The following is a 22600-nucleotide window of genomic DNA, read 5'->3' on the forward strand; positions in this document are numbered from 1 at the left end:
GCCACTTAGAACGACTATCCCTCTGATTTTATCATCCGCTGCTCAGTGCAACAAAGTGTCAATGTGGAATAGAACTGAAAGCACCGTATGTGTGAACGTTTGACACCAAATTTCCAAACCAAACAAACATAGCACATGGCTCATCCCAGGGGATGGTCACCATAGCAACAGTGACCTGATTTGTGTATTAATTACAGCAGGTCACAGTGTCACAGTGCAGAGTGTTATTTTGACTCACAGAGTCTATATGTCCTTGAGCTTGGTGCACAAATATTACCCAGAAGCCCCCCCGCCACAAACATGCAAAAAACCCACACCAAATGATTGCAGCCTCCTGGGATTGGAACATAAATTGCCAGTGGAGCCTGAATTTGTGTGACACTGATGGCTGATGAAGGTTTCAGCAGCAGCTTCCCGTCCTTCTGCAGTCGGTCTCTGAGTCCTGCTGAGGATTCACGGTGTCTTGAGATTCAGGATGTAGTGGGTACAAAAAGGAGTGAACTGTTAGAACCTCTTCCACCAATGCCCTAAAAAAAAAGAAAAAAAAGAAAAGAAAACGGAAATGTGGTGACCAATGTAATTAAAATGATTCTAAATGTTTTTCTGAACCAGGTCATAAACATCAAGATGTTCCTCTCAGTCACACGGGTTCTTACTGCTTCAGCTGGTCTTCCTGGAACAAATCCTCTCAGTAGTTGGGTCGGACTATTCTGGACCAAGGTGCCTTAGCCACTGGACCCGTTAGCCCCCCACTGCCCAGCAGCCTTAAATGAACATCATCTATTTTGTTTTCACAGACGACAAAAACCAAACTCCCTCAAATTTAAGAATTCCTGTTCAGACAGATCAGTTCATGAAAATAAAGCCTTTCACACTTTACACATGAATTATTGGATAAGGAGCTGATCTACCAATATGTAGGCCTGGGTTTGAATCCCCCTTTACACTACCTGTCTGTGTCTTTGGATAAGACCCTTATTCTACGTATGTTGTCTCAGTCCCCCCCAGCTGTAAATGGGTACCAGCCTCGACTGGGGCAGTAACCTGTGTTGGACTGATGTCCTATCCAGGGGCAGTTGTAGACTCTCATTTGTTTGAAGCTGTGGATTCTGGTGATGAGCTCCAACACCATCGGGCCTCAGGGCCGATATAGGACACATGCAGGTATCCATATGTTTCTGTGTGTAAGTATGTAAAATTTGGCAATCTCTCCAAAGTAAAACAAATTGTGAAATTTGGTAACATTGCTTTTGTCAGCCTTACAATTTCCGAGTACATTGTGTTATGTGTGTGTGTGTGTGTGTGTATCCAGTGAAGCCGTGAGGCTGGTTTCAGCTCAGACTGCCCACTCACGGAAAATCAATCTTGAGCACTTTGCCATGCGGCCATGAGGACAAACATTCTTTTTTTTTGGCTTGTTGTTTTTTTGCCGACCTTCAAGACACATTTAGTCATTTTAGTCTATCAAGCATCAGACGTGTGTGTTCTCAAAAACTCTGATTTTCTGTGGGTGGTCCATTTCCTGTGAGTTCTGTTCTTGTGCAGCCGCCATCTGTGACATGTGGAGACGTCAAAGAGGCTTTTCATCAAGAGGAGATATTACATACAGTCAGTCCCAATGACAAGTACTGAAAATCTATAAGTACAATTACTACCATTTAAAAAAATTAAATTGAAGGTGAAAATTCCCATTTGAGAAACTTATTCAAGTAACAATAAAAAAAAGCACCTCAAAAACACAAGTTACTTACTTCAACCTCACATAGATCTGTGTTGTCCATTAAAATTCTCATTAAAATTCAGACCTAAAAATGTAGATCTGCAGGTTCATCAAAAATGGCATCTGGTGTAAAAGTCAAAACCAGAGGTGTGGTGACCACAGTACCCCCCCCCCCCCCCCCCCAACACACACAAAATAACCCCTGTCCTGTTTAATGCAAAAATCTTCCAGAATTAATCTTTAGTGTTTTTCATGTTTATCACAAAAAAAATTCTTAAAGCTGCACGACTTTTCAAAATTCACAGAAGTGACACAATTTAGTTTCTACTGAAATCTAAACATTATAATGTAAGATTTTTTTAAATTTGTTGCAAAATTACACCTCATGTTAATGAAGAAAACAAATTTATTTGGGGAGAATTCCATAACAAATATTTTATTTTCCTGTTCAACACCATCTACAGGAGGAACTGCTTGTGTGCACACATGCGGTTTTGAAATTACCGCAAGTTACCTTTGACCTCACGTGATGTGCATACATGGGGCATGCACACTAACATCTTGTTTTGTAAAACACTTCAGAAGTTTTATCTGGTTACAAAAACAGCACTTTTTGATTCAGATGTATTCATTTCTCTCTAACTTTTACAAAATATATGAGAAACATATTAGATTTATACAGAAATAAACTGTTTCAGAGCATTTTCTGCCATCTTGGTTTAGTTTGTTTAAGTGAACAACCAGGTGACATCACCATGCAGCTCTGATTGGCTGTCGCCATGTGCTTCCCAGCATCTTTCACGCAAGTTGGGGGAAGCCCCACGTGATGTATGATGTTGCTATCATAGACTGTATGAGTTGTTACCAAAAGTAGTTCAAGACTATCTGTTCTTTTCAATTTTTTCCCTTCAGGGGAACTGTTTATTAATTTTTTCTCAACAATGCAAAATTTTATCATATTGGCAATGTCAATCCCCTAATCCCCTATTTAAAGGCTAATTAATATGAGTGAAGTGGTGCGCAGCAGCGCGAAGTTCACTCATGGTACAGGGCGTCCTAAACAGGAAGTGCCAATTTTCAAATCCACAGTAAAACAGGAAATGTTCAAATGTCAAACACTTCCTGGATTGACAGACAAGATCCCATGGAATCTCACGGAAACTCAGTGGCAAGCTCACACTCAAACAGGAAGTGCCAAATTTTCAGTCACAGTGAAAGAGGAAATGCTGAACACTTCCTGGCATGGGTGGAGCTAGAGCAGAGGCCGGGGTTTCATCATCATCATCATCATCAATTTTATTTATATAGCGCCAAATCACAACAAAAAGTTGCCCCAAGGTGCTTTATATTGTAAGGCAAGGCCATACAATAATTAGGTAAAAACCCCAACGGTCAAAACGACCCCCTGTGAGCAAGCACTTGGCGACAGTGGGAAGGAAGAACTCCCTTTTAACAGGAAGGAACCTCCAGCAGAACCAGGCTCAGGGAGGGGCAGTCTTCTGCTGGGACTGGTTGGGGCTAAGGGAGAGAACCAGGAAAAAGACATGCTGTGGAGGGGAGCAGAGATCGATCACTAATGATTAAATGCAGAGTGGTGCATACAGAGCAAAAAGAGAAAGAAACAGTGCATCATGGGAACCCCCCAGCAGTCTAAGTCTATAGCAGCATAACTAAGGGATGGTTCAGGGTCACCTGATCCAGCCCTAACTATAAGCTTTAGCAAAAAGAAAAGTTTTAAGCCTAATCTTAAAAGTAGAGAGGGTGTCTGTCTCCCTGATCCGAATTGGGAGCTGGTTCCAGAGGAGAGGAGCCTGAAAGCTGAAGGCTCTGCCTCCCATTCTACTCTTACAAACCCTAGGAACTACAAGTAAGCCTGCAGTCTGAGAGCGAAGCGCCCTATTGGGGTGATATGGTACTATGAGGTCCCTAAGATAAGATGGGACCTGATTATTCAAAACCTTATAAGTAAGAAGAAGAATTTTAAATTCTTTTCTAGAATTAACAGGAAGCCAATGAAGAGAGGCCAATATGGGTGAGATATGCTCTCTCCTTCTAGTCCCCGTCAGTACTCTAGCTGCAGCATTTTGAATTAACTGAAGGCTTTTCAGGGAACTTTTAGGACAACCTGATAATAATGAATTACAATAGTCCAGCCTAGAGGAAATAAATGCATGAATTAGTTTTTCAGCATCACTCTGAGACAAGACCTTTCTAATTTTAGAGATATTGCGTAAATGCAAAAAAGCAGTCCTACATATTTGTTTAATATGTGCTTTGAATGACATATCCTGATCAAAAATGACTCCAAGATTACTCACAGTATTACTAGAGGTCAGGGTAATGCCATCCAGAGTAAGGATCTGGTTAGACACCATGTTTCTAAGATTTGTGGGGCCAAGTACAATAACTTCAGTTTTATCTGAGTTTAAAAGCAGGAAATTAGAGGTCATCCATGTCTTTATGTCTGTAAGACAATCCTGCAGTTTAGCTAATTGGTGTGTATCCACTGGCTTCATGGATAGATAAAGCTGGGTATCATCTGCGTAACAATGAAAATTTAAACAATGCCGTCTAATAATACTGCCTAAGGGAAGCATGTATAAAGTGAATAAAATTGGTACTAGCACAGAACCTTGTGGAACTCCATAATTAACCTTAGTCTGTGAAGAAGATTCCCCATTTACATGAACAAATTGTAATCTATTAGATAAATATGATTCAAACCACCGCAGCGCAGTGCCTTTAATACTCACTGGACTCTCCTGAAATCTGATTGCACACAGATGACTGACATGTCACAGCACCACACATCTGGTTGAAAGAGCTGCACATTGACTGCTAGGTTCCTCCTGTTAGTGCTGTGTACCACAAAAAGTTCTAATCCACCTTAGTAGAAGAAGAAAAATGTTTACTTCAGATCTGAACTGAACACGTCATTTGAACTATGGACTTCTACGCACAGCAAACTTATATTGGTGAGTAAACGACCATATTTTATGCCAGAAATGTACGTCCAGGTTGTTAAAAGCAGCATTTCTCCTTTAATTCGGGTTGCCTTATATACACGTGTTTAAGCTAACAGACAGCAGTTGGTTCAGCTCTGTTGGCTTATTAGTGCAGCAGATAACTGAAACAATCCTTCAAATGGTGATACAAGCATCAAATTCAGCACAAATACAGCTGGAGCTAAATTAATGGAGCAACTTTAACTTTTGACCCCTGTACAAACTGAAACTGACCTTTGTCACCATTCTTGCTGCTTTTACCTCATAACTCCATAACATTCAGTCACAGATTGTCCAAGCTATACCTTTTTGGAATCTTTATGATCAGGCAAATAATGCGGTGTAGTTTTCTATATGATTGGAGCATCTTTTAATTTTGACCCCTGTGTAATTCTTCAATTGACCCCTACCTGGCTGCCAATTGAAAATTCAAGTGGCCAATCAGTTTTTTTAAGAGTTCATGTCTATGGATTATTTGTGCCGAATTCGATGATTGTATCACCATTTGCAGGATTCCACTCTAAATATTCTCTTATCTGCTGCACTATATATGAGATGTAAGATGCTGCTCCTCAGTGTTTCTCAATTGCCCTCAAAAGTATTGGAACACTTGGTATTTTAAACATTTCAATTTGTTTGTTCCATTTCAAATACATTGTTTTTTTTTCTAAAATTATCTTCCTTAACTCAAACTGAAAGCAAATCTCTACAACTTGACATAAATGAATTAAAAATATAAAATCCATCTTCCTGATGAAGTGGTGTAGAGGAGGATTTTCTTAAAAAGAAGACATGAAAGTTCAGCTATAATTTGACAGAAAGTACATTTGAGATGAAAACCTAGATTTGATGTTTTGGTGAAAGGAACGTTTGTATTTCCTTCATAATTGATGTAAATAAAGTTCAAGACATATTCAGTGACTTGGAAATGTTCATGTTTCCATCCCCTGACCTGTCTAAAGAAAACTGGCAATAAAACTGATTATTATTTACAGGTTTTATCAAGTTTTAGAGATTTGCTTTCAGTTTGAGGAAGATAATTTTAGGAATTTTTATTCTTAATTTTTGTTTGTATTTCTTGTATTTAAAATGGCATAAACAAAATTAAAACATTTGAAATATCAAGTGTTCCAATACTTTTGGAGGGCACAGTATCCTAACCTTATGATGAGTGCAAAATGAGTGTGGTATTATTACTGTTTTAAGAATGTTTAATTTTCACTGTTACTGCACTTTGTGTCAAATCATAGTCATATCGTATATCATATTGATATGAAAATTCTGTAAGGTATATCTTCTATTATACATTCCAAATCTAAGGTGGAACTCTACTAGTGTTTAATAAGGTACACCTAAATATCTAAAAAAGAGAGAGAGTAGAGCCACTTCGGTGCCTCATCTTGAGAACCAGGGATGGTGGGTTGTAAAGCTTTTTTATCCCATGGGAACTCTCCCTACCCACCTAAGCGGCTCAAGAATATGGACAGCATGTATATAAGTGACATTTACATGACAATTTATATGACAATACTGAGATACGACAATTTGACCATATTGTACAGATCTACTGTCAACTAGCTGAAAACTGAATATTAATTTACATCTACATTAAAAAAATGCTTAAAGTGGCAGGGGGGTAAGAGGGGTCAGCTGAAAAGCAAAAAAAGAAAACTGCTTAAAAAGACAGGGGGTCTGGGACGCTCCGCTCCCGCCAGAAGCTGAAAGGTTTTTGCCAAGCTAATGCTCCCTTGAAGTATTTACTCAAAATAAAGTCTGAAAGACCTAAATGACATGATGAGATGCTGACGAGCTTCGCTTGTTCATGTCCGCGACATATGCATATTAAAATTATAGTGGTGGCAAAGAAAATTCTTTTTATGATTCAAATCTTAAAAAACCCAAAGGCCGTCCACCTTTAATGACTCTAATTAACCCTGACACCTGCCCTCAGCCCACACCTTTAGTCACCTGTGATTAGCTTGATTAAAATGGTGATTTTCTACTTTTGAAATACTGGCAGCTTAATTTTACTCTCCTGTAATTCCAGGGAGGCCCGTGTTTTAGTTACACAGTTTCAGACATGTGCTCCACTCATGCTGTTTGTTTTAGTTATATTTGTTACCTTATAGCTTCTCCAACATTCTTGTTATCTTTGACTGACACTTCCATCCACGTCATGAAACCATTGGCTTTGCTGAAATCTTTGATGTTGGCAGCTGACACAACCCTCTGAGACAGATCACACTGCACAAGCAGAGAAAGAGAGAGAGAGAAATAAACAGTTTTCATGATTTTATCTGTGTCTGTGATCATAAGAATTAACTCCCTGTCTGTGGCTGTGTCTGGTGTGTATCTCTTGGTCTTTTTCCTACTGACATTCAGATGAGTACTGCTTCCATTCATTTTTTTCCTGCCTGATTTCTCTGTTTGTGGTGCATCCGTCTGGTTTCTCCCCTTGTGGCGCATCCGTCTAGTTTCTCCCTTTCTGTTTGCAGCCATGCACTTTGTCATGTTTCTGTTTTGTTCACGCACCTCTGTCTTGTCCGTACTCACACACCTGTCTGACGTTCGTGGCCTGGGTAGCACAGGTATATCTGCCTGTGTTTTCTGACTCCTTGTCAGTTTGCTATCCTTTGCGTTGTTCCTGTCTTGTTTTGTATTTCTGTGTGAGTCTGCTCCTGTTCACCTGTCTGTCTGCATCCTCGTCGTATCTCAGTTGCCTCACTGTCCTCAGGCCTGTCTGTCCCCATCATTCCAGCCTTGCGCTCTTGTCAGTACACATATTCTGCATATTATAATAATTTTTTTTTTTAAACCTATAATGCCTGTCAGTAAAAAAACTAGGCTGTGTTCCTGCTCCAGTTCTGTCAGTGATGTTGTTTTTACCACATCAATAATTTCTGATATCTACCAAGACGAGCAACAGGCTAATTCTAGTTGACAGTGTCCCACAACAGGAAAACTGCTCTTACCACCACAACAACTGTTCAAATTTGACCTGATGGTGGCTCTCAGCAGCTGAAGGACTGCTTCAACAGGACAAACTTCACTGACTGTGTACTGTGTTATATTAAGAATTGCATGGACATTGTCACAGCAGATAAACTCATTTGGGTTTATCCTAATCAGAAGCCCTGGATGACCAGGAAGATCCAGCGACTGCTGAAGGAGAGGGATGCTGCCTTCTTACCACCTGAAGACAGGGCTTTGGAAGGCCAAGTCAGACTACAGGAGGAAGACTGAGGACCACCTGGAGAGTAACAACAGCAGGTGGGTGTGTCAGGGAGTCCAGCACATCATGAGCTACAGGACCAACCCTGGAGCTGCTGAAGATGACACCTCGCTGGCAGAGGAGCTGAACCTCTTCTCTGCCTGCTTTCAGGTGAAGTCACCAGAAGCACTATTGCTGCACCCAGCAGATAACAGCAACTCAATTTTCTTAGTGGGGAAGAGCAAAGTGAGGCGCACCCTACTGTCAACCCGAGGAAGGCAGCTGGACCAGACGGGGTCTATGGATGTGAACTGAAGGACTGTGCGGACCAACTGGCTGGGGACTTTACGAAGATCTGCAGTCAGTCTCTATCCACCGTCCCACCCTGCCTCAAGTCCTCTACCACAGTCCCTCTGCACCCTCCCCCCAAAACTCCCCCACCATCACCATCACCAGCCTCAATGACTACCAGTCAGTAGAACTCACCTCAGTGGTGATGAAGTGCTTTGAGCAACTGCTGCAGAGTCACATCGCGTCGTTCATCTCTCCCCCTTTACAGGGTGAACAGGTCTACTGAGGACGCTGTGGCCACAGCTCTCCATGCTGCACTGTCCCACCTGGAGCAGCAGGGGCACTACGCACAGACACTATTCATAGACTTTAGTTCCGAAGATATGGGACTTCCACACTTCCTAACGGACCGCACACAGAGGGTTAGAGTGGGCCCCCACCCCGCCACAGCCCTCAGCATCAGCACTGGGCCCCTCCAGGGCTGCAAGCTGAGTCCTCTGCTCCACACCCTCTACGCTCACGGCTGCACCTCTGTCCATCACGGCAACGCCATCAACAAACAAATTTGTCAGTCTCCAGGGGAGAATCCGCCTCCAGGGATGAGGTTGAGCAGTTGACAGTGTGGCACAGAGACAACAACTTGTTCTTCAACACAACAAAGACCAAGGAGCTAATAGTGAACTTTAGGAAGAAGAGAGGAGACATTCAGCCAGTATTCATCACTGGGAGCTGTGTGGAGAGGGTCACGGACCGCCACTTCCTGGGAGTCCACATAACAGAGAACCTGACCTGGGGTGCAAACTCAGCTGAGTTGTTGAAGAAGACCCAGCAGAGACTGTACTTCCTGACAGTTCTCAGGAAGAACAACATCCCCCAGAAACTGCTGGTGTCCTTCTAGCGCTGCTCAGTTGAGAGTCTTCTTACTGTCTCTGTGTCTGGTCCTCCAGCTGCTCTGTGGCACAGAAGAAAAGACTCCAGGGGGTCACAAAGGTCACTCAGAAGATCACCAGCTGCCCTCTCCTCTCTCTGGAAGAACATCACAGCTCCCGCTGCCTCAGGAGAGCCTAGAACATACTCCAGGACAGATCACACCTGGGTCATGACCTGAGTCAACTGCTGCCGTCAGGCAGTTGACACAGGTTGATTAAAACCAGAACTAACAGACTGAACAACAGTTTTCATCCAGCAGCCATCAAAACACTTAATGCAGCCAGAACAAAAACAAAACCATAAATGTCACATGCAGTCGGACGTCTTTCAGGGATTGTAGATGTCTGTCTGTGCAGGTCTCTTCTTTAGGTGCTTTGATGTTTTCTTTTACTCTTCATTTTGGAGTCCAGTATTTTTTATATTTTTCATGTTTAGTATATTTTTTACATTTAATGTATATTGTATCACTCGTTCTTCTGCACTAAATAAGGTCCTGTACTTTAAATTCCATTGAATTGTTGCAATGACAATAAATGACATTATGATTCTTAGTGTAGACAAAAGACAAAAAGCCGTAAACAGTTCACTCGTGTTGAACTTAAGTGAATATTGTTATGCTGGACTGTGTCTTTCATTTCCTTCAGCAAAGTCACACAAATCAAGTAACTTCAGCAATTTACATGGAAAATAAATGAAATTTATTTTTATAAATTTATAAAGGCCTTCCCACTATCCTCGCAATTTACTTCAAAAAGCTCACATTACTGTCTGTTTAATCGCAGAATGTCAGCTTTTCATGTGACTCGCGGTATAGTTTTTTTGGTCATGTTTCAAGTTATTTTTTTACCTCCCACACATATACATTTTTAAACACCAGTTCTTGCATGCATGTGCCGGTTGACAGAAAGTGTGAAATGACACAAAACAAAAAGGAAGATAAAGCTTTAAGTAGTCCTTTAGTTACTTTTAATTACGATGGGAGTCATATTTCACCAAAAGTCCTTAGTTTCATGAAAAAAAGTTATATCTAGAAAACTGGAAATCCAAAGAAAACACTGCAAAAAACATCTTGCCTAATCTTCCCATTCTGCATGGAAATGCACTTTAGCTTTTAAACTTAATATACATCAAATCCTCCTCCAAAGATAATTAACAACAATGTCGCCGTGTTTGAGTGTCTCAGGCTGAGCTGCTGAACCATCAAGCAGCACCTTTATTTATTAATAATAATGAAGAACAGTTCACCTTTCAGAAATGAAACATTCAGCCTGACCTTATTGGCCAGCAGGATGCAGGGGATGGGCGTTCCATTGGGCAGCGTGGCCTTGCTGTCCAGCTCTTGTTTCCAACGACGACAGTTTTGGAAGCTGGATGAGTTGGTGACATCAAACATCACCATGCAGCCATGTGCCCCTTTATAGTAGAGCCTTGCCATGGATATGAAACGCTCCTGGCCTGCAGGGACGGTGAAGTTTAGAGTTTGTTGTGTTGTACTTCAATCAATCAATCAATCAATCAATCAATCAATCAATCAATCAATCAGTCAGTCAGTCAGTCAGTCAGTCAGTCAGTCAGTCAATCAGTAAATCATTGTGTGAATGTTTTGCACCTGCGATGTCCCACAGCTGCAGCCGGACTTTCTCTTTGTCTGACCAGTGCAGCAGCTTCACAGAAAAATCCACTGGAGATACAAAATACACGTGAGAAAGAAAAAAGTGTGAAAGGAATCAACCTGTCATTAGTAACACTTGTCTGTTTGTGGTTCTTTGGCCTGTTTTCACCAAACTACATATATGATGAAGGTCAACCCCAGAATCACCCTTAAAGGGCTTGATTTTTGAAAGGTCAGTTTTTGGGTTCAAGGTTAACGGTCTCAAAGGTCAAATGTTTGTTCCAAACGTGGCACATGTATTTTCCAAAAGTCAGTAACTGGGGTCAAGGTTATATCTGATGAACGACTGCTTCCAGGTGCTTTAATATTTGCTTATAATGGACTTCATCAGGAACAGAAACACACAAGTCTGCAGAGGGCCATCACGGAGCTACAGGAGGCAGACAGAGCGAGCTACTGCCTGTGGCTACGGAGGAGGGACAGCACATGGGACCAGACACCCCATTTTGGTCAGCTGCATGGAGACGCCCCTATACAGCCACTGCTAATCCCCCCACCCCCCAAGCTGGAGATGTACTGACAATGGGGCAAAACATCAGTGGAAGGTGACACCAATTGAAGATCCTGCAGCTGAGCCCAGGTGCACCTGGAGGAGGTGCAAAAGGCAAGATGCTGAGCAGGTTAATATAACCAGCAGCCTGCTTTCTTTATTCTTGTATTGTCTATCATTATTTGTGATTTCTTATGTTTGCTTGTGTCTGTTTTGTTTTTTGTGTTTATTGGTCAGTGTGAGCTAACAGAGTACAGAGACAAACTCCTTGTATGTGTGGCCAAATAAATCTGATTCTGATCTGGTATATTCCATTTACACCACAAGAATGCCGAAATTAAAGAGAAGATTAAAAAACAAAACAAAAACAAATGGATTCACATTTTTCTGGTAGAGTTTTGTATTTTGTCCAAACTGCATCAAATACCATTTGTGGTCCAATACATGTTTATTTGTCCATCTTGCTTATTTTGAAATTAAAAGTCTTTTAAAGTACCAACAAATAACTCAGTCACATGTGGTGTGCTGGTCCCAAGCCTGGATAAATGAGGAGGGTTGGGTCAGGAAGTGCCTCCGGCATAAAACAAGTTAAAATAAATGTGCAGAGTACAAATCGAATTTCCATACTGGATTGGGTGGCCCAGGTTAACAACAATCACAACTGGTGATGAATATGATATTCTGATGATCACTGATGATGAATATCATCAGTGCATATGCCCCACAGGTCAAGTGCAAGACAAAGGAGAAAGAAGAGTTCTGGAGTGCGATAGATGAGGTGGTGGAGAGTGAACCCAAGCATGAAAGAGTGGTGATAGGAGCGGACTTCAATGGGCATGTTGGTGAAGGGAACAGAGGTGATGAGGAAGTAATGGGTAGATATGGTATTAAGGGCAGGAAAGTGTAAGGACAGATGGAGTTGGTTTTGCAAACAAGGATGGAAATGGCTGTGGTGAATACCTCCTTTAAGAAAAGGGAGGAGCACAGGGTGGAGGAAGGTGCACACAGGTGGACTACAATCAGTGTAGGAGATGCAAGCTAAATGAAATTGGAGACTGTAAGGTGGTGGGAGGAGAGAGTGTCGTTAGACAGCATAGGATGATTGTTTGTAGGATGACTTTAGAGGAGAAGAAGAGGAAGACAGTGAGAGCTCAACAAAGGATCAGATGGTGGAAGCTGAAGGAGGAAGACTTTTGTGTGAAATTCAGTGAGCAGGTGAGAGAAGCACTGGTTGGAGGGGAAGCAATTTTGACAACTGGAAAAGGAAGACAAGGAGACTTGGTGGTGGAAGCAAGATGCCCAGGATGTTGTGTGGGCCGCCAGAAGAGGATGTACTGCTGGCCCACCATCAAAGGGCGTCCTGCCTGAAGTGCGGGCTTCAGGCACGAGAGGGCGCTGCCGCCACGGACACAGCCGGGAGTGACAGCTGTCACTCATTAATTCCTGACAGCTGTCACACATTCTTCATCATCGCACTCCATAAAGACCAGACGTCATCTCCACCTCATCGCCGAGATATCATACTTCATTGGAGGTAATATTCTCAGCCGTTTGTGTTTTTTTGCAATATATCAGTATATTGTGAGTGTTTGCAGGAGTACTGGTTCCTTTTTCTGTGGAGGCTGAGTGAGTGCAGGACGGCACTCTTTTCCCCTGAGGAATCACTGCGGTACTCTGCACCATATTGAGTGAGAGGTGGAGGTGGCATTCCCACCGCTGTTGTTACTGGGTGTACACACACCCACACTTGACTGTCTTTGTTCTTCGCCAGCAGTACCAGATCCGACAGTCGGGGACGGTGATCACCTGGGAATTCGGGACTTGGCGGCTCCAGTATTCACCAGGTTCTGTGGTGGCGGAAATCGTGTGGTTCCGGCTCTTCTCAGGACAGACGTCTTCTATCCTCGAGCCTGCCCACACATCACCTTTGTAATTTGACTGTAATTATATTCTGAGATTGTCTGTATGTTCGTTGTGCACGTTTCACAACATTAAATTGTTACTTTTTGGATCATCTATTGGCCGTTCATTTGCGCCCCCTGTTGTGGGTCCGTGTCACTACACTTTCACAACAGGATATCTCGGCCAGCGTCATGGACTCTGAGGGGCGTCACCCGGCTGTTGAACGACCAATGGGAGAGCAGGGAGCGCAGGCGTCTGCAGGAGGCGTGATTGGTGAGCTACAGCACATTCTCACCGCCTTTACGGCTCGGTTGGACCAAATGACCGAGCAAAACATCCTCCTGAACCGCAGGGTGGAGGTTCTCTCCGCACAGATGGCGGCGAGCGCTCAGGGCGCTGCTGCAGCTCGTCCTCCTGCCGACCCTGTGCAGGATATAAACGTTCCAGTGGTGGTTCAACAACCCCTCCCACCATCCCCTGAAGCATACATAAGCCCTCCTGAGCCGTACGGAGGTTGTGTGGAGACGTGCGCGGACTTTCTCATGCAATGTTCGCTCGTCTTCGCACAACGTCCCGTCATGTACGCGTCAGATGCTAGTAAAATAGCTTATGTGATTACTCTGCTTCGGGGTAAAGCACGCGCCTGGGCTACGGCGCTCTGGGAACAGAATTCACGGTTGTTATCAGCATGCACTGGGTTTGTGGGGGAGTTCAGAACAGTGTTTGATCACCCTAACAGAGGAGAGACCGCTTCAACCGTGCTGCTGTCAATGAGACAGGGACGCGAGAGCGCAGCCGCTTATGCAGTCAACTTCCGCATCGCGGCTGCGAGGTCCGGCTGGAATAACGTTGCGCTCCGCGCCGCCTTCATAAACGGACTGTCGTTGGTTCTGAAGGAGCAGCTGGTAGCTAAGGAGGAACCGCGGGATTTAGATGGGCTTATCGATCTCGTTATACGGTTAGACAATCGGTTGGAGGAACGCCGTCGGGAGCGAGGCGAAGGACGTGACCGGATACGCGCCGCCCCTCTCCCTTCCGGGTTCAAAAAGGCGCCGCCCTCCCCACGCTCCACAGCCACAGCGCTCCGTGGGGTAACAGCTCCCCCTGCTGACGTTGTTAGGGAGACGCACAGGGCCAAAATGAGGAGGCTGATCCGCGGGGAGTGTTTTCTCTGCAGCTCAAAGGAGCACATACAGAAAAACTGCCCCAAACGGCCAAAACGACAACACTCGCCCTTAAAGACTGGGCTAAGGGTGTTGGGAAAGTGTAGGAGCACGGACCCACAACAGGGGGCACAAATGAACGGACAATGGATAAAGCCAAATACAACACTTTACTGTTGTGAAAATGCACAACAACAACAGATTACAATAGTGAATGAAGTCAAATACAAGATGTCATGTGGGCAGGCTCGAAGATAGGAGACATCAGTCCGAAGTCGAACCAGAACCACACGATTTCCTCCGCCACCGAACCCCGGGAATACTGGAGCCGCCAAGTCCCGAACTCCCAGGTGGCCACTGCCTCCGCGTGTCGGATCTGGTACTGCTGGCGAGGAGCAAACACAGTTAGAAGTGGGTGCGTGTGCACCCAGCAACACGTATGGTGGGAAACCACCTCCACCTCTCGTCGAAAAAAGAAACAGAATATCTGCTGTCCAAAACACACAAGCAATAGATATTCCTGTCAGAGAATCAACACAGTCAGCTGAGATCGTTACCTCCTTAGTAGAGCGATATCTCGGCAATGAGGTGGAGATGCCGTCTTGCTGATATACCTCAGTAGATCTGGTGATTGATGACAGCTGTCGTCGGTGATAAGTGACAGCTGTCACCCCGGCTGCTCCTGTGAGGTGGCAGCACCCTCTGGTGCCTGGAGCCCACACTCCAGGCAGGGCGCCCTCTGGTGGTGGTGGGCCAGCAGTACCTCCTCTTCAGCGGCCCACACAACAAAGGGGGGGTCAAAACATTCAATTGAGACACACACAGATTGCCACACGACTCCCAGTCACAATCCTGAATGGGGATTTAACCCTTCAAGCCCCAGCACTGGTGGACACGGGGTCAGAAGGGAATCTGCTAGACAGCAGATGGGCAAGGGAGGTAGGGCTCCCTCTGGTGGCGCTTCCTTCGCCATTGCAGGTTCGAGCACTAGATGGCACCCTCCTCCCTTTACTCACACACAAGACACAACCAGTAACTCTGGTGGTGTCTGGAAACCATCGGGAGGAGATTGAGTTTTTTGTAACTCCTTCTACCTCCCGCGTGATTTTGGGCTTCCCATGGATGTTGAAGCACAATCCCCGGATTGATTGGCCGTCTGGGGTGGTGGTTCAGTGGAGCGAAACCTGCCATCGGGTGTGTTTAGGATCCTCGGTTCCTCCCGGTTTACAGGCTAAGGAGGAGGTCAAAGTCCCTCCCAATCTGACGGCAGTGCCGGTTGAGTACCACGATCTTGCTAACGTCTTCAGCAAGGATCTGGCACTCACCCTTCCCCCGCACCGTCCGTACGATTGTGCCATTGATTTGGTTCCAGGCGCTGAGTTCCCGTCCAGCAGGCTGTACAACCTCTCACGACCTGAGCGCGAATCAATGGAGACCTACATCCCGGACTCATTAGCTGCCGGGCTGATCCGGAACTACACCTCCCCGATGGGGGCAGGTTTCTTTTTTGTGGGCAAGAAAGATGGCGGACTCCGTCCATGCATTGATTACAGGGGGCTGAATGAGATTACGGTTCGCAATCGATACCCGTTGCCATTGTTGGATTCCGTGTTCACCCCCCTGCATGGAGCCAAAATCTTTACTAAGCTGGATCTTAGAAATGCGTATCACCTGGTTCGGATCCGGAAGGGAGACGAATGGAAGATGGCATTTAACACCCCGTTAGGTCACTTTGAGTACCTGGTCATGCCGTTCGGCCTCACCAACGCCCCCGCGACGTTCCAAGCCTTGGTTAATGACGTCTTGCGGGACTTCCTGCACCGATTCGTCTTCGTATATCTGGACGATATTCTCATCTTTTCTCCGGATCCTGAGACCCATGTCCAGCATGTACGTCAGGTCCTGCAGCGGTTATTAGAGAACCGACTGTTTGTGAAGGGCGAGAAGTGCGAGTTTCACCGCACATCTTTGTCCTTCCTGGGGTTTATCATCTCCTCTAACTCCGTCGCCCCTGATCCGGCCAAGGTTGCGGCGGTGAGAGATTGGCCCCAACCAACAAGCCGTAGGAAGCTGCAACAGTTCCTCGGCTTCGCTAATTTCTATAGGAGGTTCATTAAGGGCTACAGTCAGGTAGTTAGCCCCCTGACAGCCCTGGCCTCTCCAAAAGTCCCCTTCACCTGGTCGGATCGGTGCAAAGCCGCGTTCAAGGAGTTGAAACGACGGTTCTCTACTGCGCCAGTTTTGGTGCAGCCCGACCCTAGCCACCAGTTCGTGGACACCTCTGACTCAGGGATAGGAGCCGTGCTGTCCCTGAGCGGAGAGACCGATAAGGTTCTTCACCCGTGTACCTACTTTTCACGCAGGTTGACCCCGGCTGAACGGAACTATGACGTCGGCAATCGAGAACTCCTTGCGGTGAAAGAGGCTCTTGAGGAGTGGAGACACCTGTTGGAAGGAGCGTCTGTACCGTTCACGGTTTTCACTGACCATCGGAACCTGGAGTATATCAGGACCACCAAGCGGCTGAACCCCAGGCAAGCCCGCTGGTCACTGTTCTTCGGGCGTTTTGACTTCCGGATCACCTATCGCCCCGGGACCAAGAACCAGAGGTCGGATGCCTTGTCCCGGGTACACGAAGAGGAGGTCAAAACTGCACTGTCGGATCCACCGGAGCCCATCGTGCCTGAGTCCACTATCGTGGCCACCCTCACCTGGGACGTGGAGAAGATCGTCCGGGAGGCCCTGGCACGGAGCCCGGACCCAGGTACAGGTCCGAAGAACCGTTTATACGTCCCACCAGAGGCCAGAGCTGCAGTCTTGGACTTCTGTCACGGTTCCAAGCTCTCCTGTCATCCAGGGGTGCAAAGGACCGTGGCAGTTGTCCGGCAGTGCTTCTGGTGGGCGTCTATGGAGGCCGACGTCCGGGAGTATATCCAGGCCTGCACCAGGGGCAAGGCTGACCACAGGAAGGCCCAAGGACTACTCCAACCGCTTCCTGTGCCTCATCGCCCCTGGTCCCACATCGGCCTGGATTTCGTCACGGGCCTCCCGCCGTCCCAGGGCAACACCACCATCTTCACGATAGTGGACTGATTCTCCAAGGCGGCCCACTTCGTGGCCCTCCCGAAGCTCCCAACAGCCCAGGAGACAGCAGACCTCTTGGTCCACCATGTTGTCCGTCTGCATGGGATACCCACCGACATCGTCTCAGATCATGGTCCCCTGTTCTCCTCACACGTCTGGAGGAGCTTCTGCAGGGAACTGGGGGCCACCGTGAGCCTCTCGTCCGGGTACCATCCACAGACGAACGGACAGGCAGAGCGGGCCAACCAGGAACTGGAACAGACCCTCCGCTGCATCACATCCGCGCACCCGACGGCCTGGAGTAACCATCTGGCCTGGATCGAGTATGCGCATAACAGTCAGGTGTCTTCTGCCACCGGCCTCTCCCCATTTGAGGTGTGTTTGGGGTATCAGTCCCCGTGGTGGAGGGAGAGGTCGGTGTGCCCTCAGTCCAGGCCCACCTGCGGAAGTGCCGTCGGGTGTGGCGCTCCGCCCATTCTGCCTTGTTGAAGGCCCGGACGAGGGCGAAGACCCATGCAGACCGCCGGCGATCCCCGGCCCCTGCTTACCAGCCCGGGCAGGAGGTGTGGCTGTCCACGAAGGACATCCCCCTCTAAGTGGACTCCCCCAAGTTGAAGGACCAGTACATTGGACCTTTCAAAATCCTCAGTCCTGCCGCAGTGAAGCTCCGACTCCCAGCTTCACTGCGGATCCACCCGGTTCTTCATGTGTCCAGACTCAAGCCTCACCACACCTCACCCCTCTGTGCTCCCGGTCCGGCGCCGCCTCCTGCCCGGATCATTGACGGGGAGCCGGCTTGGACAGTGCGCCGGCTCCTGGACGTCCGTTGAATGGGCCGGGGGTTCCAGTATTTGGTGGACTGGGAAGGGTATGGACCCGAAGAACGCTCCTGGGTGAAGAGGAGCTTCATCCTGGACCCGGCCCTCCTGGCCGATTTCTACCGCAGACACCCGGACAAGCCTGGTCGGGCGCCAGGAGGCGCCCGTTGAGGGGGGGGTCCTGTTGTGTGGGCCGCCAGAAGAGGATGTACTGCTGGCCCACCACCAAAGGGCGTCCTGCCTGAAGTGCGGGCTTCAGGCACGAGAGGGCGCTGCCGCCACGGACACAGCCGGGAGTGACAGCTGTCACTCATTAATTCCTGACAGCTGTCACACATTCTTCATCATCGCACTCCATAAAGACCAGACGTCATCTCCACCTCATCGCCGAGATATCATACTTCATTGGAGGTAATATCCTCAGCCGTTTGTGTTTTTTGCAATATATCTGTATATTGTGAGTGTTTGCAGGAGTACCGGTTCCTTTTTCTGTGGAGGCTGAGTGAGTGCAGGACGGCACTCTTTTCCCCTGAGGAATCACTGCGGTACTCTGCACCATATTGAGTGAGAGGTGGAGGTGGCATTCCCACCGCTGTTGTTACTGGGTGTACACACACCCACACTTGACTGTCTTTGTTCTTCGCCAGCAGTACCAGATCCGACAGTCGGGGACGGTGATCACCTGGGAATTCGGGACTTGGCGGCTCCAGTATTCACCAGGTTCTGGGGCGGCAGAAATCGTGTGGTTCCGGCTCTTCTCAGGACAGACGTCTTCTATCCTCGAGCCTGCCCACACGTCACCTTTGTAATTTGACTGTAATTATATTCTGAGATTGTCTGTATGTTCGTTGTGCACATTTCACAACATTAAATTGTTACTTTTTGGCTCATCTATTGGCCGTTCATTTGCTCCCCCTGTTGTGGGTCCATGTCACTACACTTTCACAACACAGGAAAGCATAAGGAGAAAGAGTTTGGTGAAAAAGAATTGGGATAGTCGGAGAGATGAAGAAAGTAAATAGGAGCACAATGAAATGCAGTGTAAGGTGAAAAGAGAAGTGGCAAAAGCTAGGGAAAAGGCATATAGTGAGCTGTACAAGAAGTTGAATAGTAAGGAAGAAGAAGAGGACTCGTACCGATTGGCCAGACAAAGGGAGTGCTGGAAAGTATGTGCAGCAGGTTAGGGTGGTAAAATATGCACATGCTAATATGTTAACAAGCGGCGACTGTGTTGAGAAGGTGGAGGGAATATTTTGAGGAGCAGATGAATGAAGAAAATGAGAGAGAGATGATGTGGCGAGAGTAAATCAGGAAGCGCAAGAGATTAGTAAGGATGAAGTGAGGGCACCTATGAAGAGGATGAAGAGTGGAAAAGCAGTTGGTCCAGATGACATTCCAGTGGAGGCATGAAAATGTCTAGGAGAGATGGCAGTGGAGTTAGTAACTAGATTGTTTGATAAAAAAAGTGAGAGGATGCCTGAGGAGTGGAGATGAAGTGAGCTGGTTGATATTTTTAGGAACAAGGTGATGTGCAGAGTTGGAGTAACTACAGAGGCATAAAGTTGATCAGCCACAGCATGACATTATGGGAAAGAGTAGTAGAAGCTAGGCTTAAAAAAGAGCTGAATTTCTGTGAGCAGCAATATGGTTTCATGCTGAGAAAGAGCACAAAGATGCAATGTTTGCTCTGAGATTACTGATGGAGAAGTACCGAGAAGGCCAGAAAGAGTTACATTGTGTGTTTGTGGATTTAGAGAAAACTTATGCCAGGGTGCCAAGAGAAGAGTTGTGGTATTGTATGAGAAAGTCTGGAGTGGCAGAGAAGTATTTGAGGGTAGTACAGGACATGTACAAGAATAGTGTGACAGCGGTGAGATGTGCAGTAGGAATGACAGACTCATTCAAGGTGGAGGTGGGATTACACCAAGGATCAGCTCTGAGTCCTTTCTTGTTTAAAGTGGTGATGGACAGGCTGACAGATGAGATCAGACAGGAGTCTCCATGGACTATGATGTCTGCAGATGACATTGTGATCTGTAGTGAGAGTAGACAGCAGGTTGAGTCTAGAGAGGTGGAGATATGCTCTGGAGAGCAGGGGAATGAAAGTCAGGAGGAGCAAGACTGAGTATATGTGTGTGAATGAGAGGGAGCCCAGTGGAATAGTGCAGTTAGAAGTAGAAGTCATGAAAGTCGATGAATTTAAATACTTGGGGTCAACTGTTCAAAGTAATGGAGGGTGTGGTAGAGAGGTGAGGAAGAGAGTGCAGGCAGGATGGAGTGGGTGGAGAAAGGTGGCAGGAGTGATTAGTGACCAAAGAATATCAGGAAGAGTGAAAAGGAAAGTTTATAAGACAGCAGTGAGACCAGTCATGTTGGACAGCTTAGCGACGGTGGCACTAGCAAAAAGACAGGAGGCAGAGCTGAAGATGTTGTGATTCTCTTTGGGAGTGACGAGGATGGTCAGGATTAGGAATGAACATATCACAGGGACACCTCAGGTGGGACAAAGTCAGAGAGATGAGATTGAGATGGTTTTGACATGCGCAGACGAGGGACACATACAGAGAAGGATGCCGAGGATGGAGCCACCAGGCAGGAGGAGAAGAGGGAGGACAAAGAGGAGGTTTATGGATGTGCTGAGGGAGGACATGTAGGTGGTTGGTGAGACCAGAGGAAGATACAGAGGACAGGGTGAGATGGACACCATTGATCTGCTGTGGCGCCCCCTAATGGAAGCAGCCAAAAGAAGAAGAAGATGTTAAGTAACAGCAAAGGCTGTGGTGTGCACATGCACAAAATGAAAATATGCACATCAGTTGCACCTGATCAGAGTGTCAGGATAATATATTTTTTATGTTTCTCAATTGTGTGTGTGTGTGTGTGTGTATATATATATATATATATATATATATATATATATATACACACACACACACACATATTATATATATAATTACTTGGCTAATTGAAAACGGTATAATCATTTTCTCAGAGAATATAAAATTAATGTTCGGACAAGGATCGACTGAGCAGATTTAATGGGTTTTTACCAATTAAGTCAAACACATCCCTGCAGAGTCAATCTGTCCACCCATCAAATATATTGTAATATAAAAGTATAATATTTTCAGGCTGCTTGTATTTATCATATTTAGTACAAGATCCATGAACATGACACACAAATATACACATCTGAATGAAACTCTCCTCCAGTTACAGGATGTTTTGAAGGTACCCAAAGATCCTCCAAGGGACTGGGCACCAAAGACCTTCAGTCATCACCTCAGGGTCACTGGTCAGTGTCCAAGTCAAGTCTACCGACCCTACAGGAAGACAAGAAAGCTGGACAAGAAGCACCAGCACCCTAAAGACTTTGTCCTCTGCAAAGGTCGTGGCAATCCCAAACACCTCAGACCACAGACCTCTTGATGCCATAAACCTTTCTCCATAAGTGCGCCATAAAATGACTGCTTTGACTTGAAATCACTTATGGCTGATCTCCAACATCCTGACACACAGGACAGTGTTTATTGCCATCACACCGCCCACGGGGCAGGGCAAGGGTCATCACTAAAGTGCAGAATCAAATAAACCTTGTCCATAAAAACACGTCAGCTGTTATAAAGTTCTGCTTCAGCCGAACAACACGTTTGGTCGACTCACGGACGTTTGTTGGATCTTCTCATATTTATTATTGGAAAAATCCTGCAAACTACAGTCATCACATGGCACTCATGTGGCTACATTTTCCTATCAAATTCCGATGAACAACATCTGTGTACCTCCAATGGTCATCTTGTACACCTTGTTGAAATGCCCGCTGACGTAGCGTTCCACAAAGGAGGATTTCCCAACAGCGTTATCGCCAACCACCAGGATCTTCAGCAGATGCTCCGTCATCTTTGCGCTCCTTCCAACCTCAACACGAGCTGGTGTAAAAACAAAAAACAAAACCCAAAGGCTCAAAGGTCGAACGTCCTGTCAGGATATTTTACATTCTAGCAGCAGAGCAAACAAAGAGCCCATCAGCTCCACTGCTGCTCTTTGTCTTTCCATTCATCTGTTTACCTGAACGTGTGAATGTTCTCACAGCCAAAGTGAGTGACGCTGATCGATCTCCAAGCCCAGCGTCAACCCGACTGAAGAAAGTCTACACATTAAAAAAACCCCAAAACTCAAAAATGATCATAAATCATGTAAATGTGCAACTGAAGCTTCACGGCGCAGAACACTTTCAGTTTCATGAAGAAGTGGCCTTGTGCCGTAAATAGTTTAGTGTTACACATCACTGTTTTACGCCGTGACAATGTGCTG

At 46.1% G+C, this 22600-nt stretch overlaps 1 protein-coding gene across 1 annotated transcript; it reads right to left on the reverse strand.

Moving 5' to 3' along the window:
* Positions 1–321: 321 nt before the first annotated feature.
* Positions 322–22212, reverse strand: LOC117511579 (ras-related protein Rab-7L1-like). Its single transcript, XM_034171564.1, has 5 exons — positions 22069–22212; positions 10767–10838; positions 10431–10612; positions 6848–6969; positions 322–527 (listed from the first exon to the last, which is right to left on the reverse strand). Exons 1-5 carry the CDS (start codon positions 22184–22186, stop codon positions 401–403), a joined length of 621 nt encoding a protein of 206 aa, XP_034027455.1. The 5' UTR covers positions 22187–22212; the 3' UTR covers positions 322–400.
* Between the last annotated feature and the right edge of the window lie 388 nt (positions 22213–22600).

The sequence above is a fragment of the Thalassophryne amazonica genome, chromosome 6 (assembly GCF_902500255.1).
Source record: "Thalassophryne amazonica chromosome 6, fThaAma1.1, whole genome shotgun sequence".
In the NCBI taxonomy this organism is placed as follows: Eukaryota; Metazoa; Chordata; class Actinopteri; order Batrachoidiformes; family Batrachoididae; genus Thalassophryne; species Thalassophryne amazonica.

Coding starts and splice junctions, on each gene's coding strand:
- LOC117511579 (XM_034171564.1), bottom strand. CDS start 22,186: ATGACGGAGCATCTGCTGAAGATCCTGGTGGTTGGCGATAACGCTGTT. Junction 10,839..22,068: donor GTACAAGATGACCATTGGAG/GTACACAGATGT, acceptor TTGTATCTCCAG/TGGATTTTTCTGTGAAGCTG. Junction 10,613..10,766: donor GCAGCTGTGGGACATCGCAG/GTGCAAAACATT, acceptor CCGTCCCTGCAG/GCCAGGAGCGTTTCATATCC.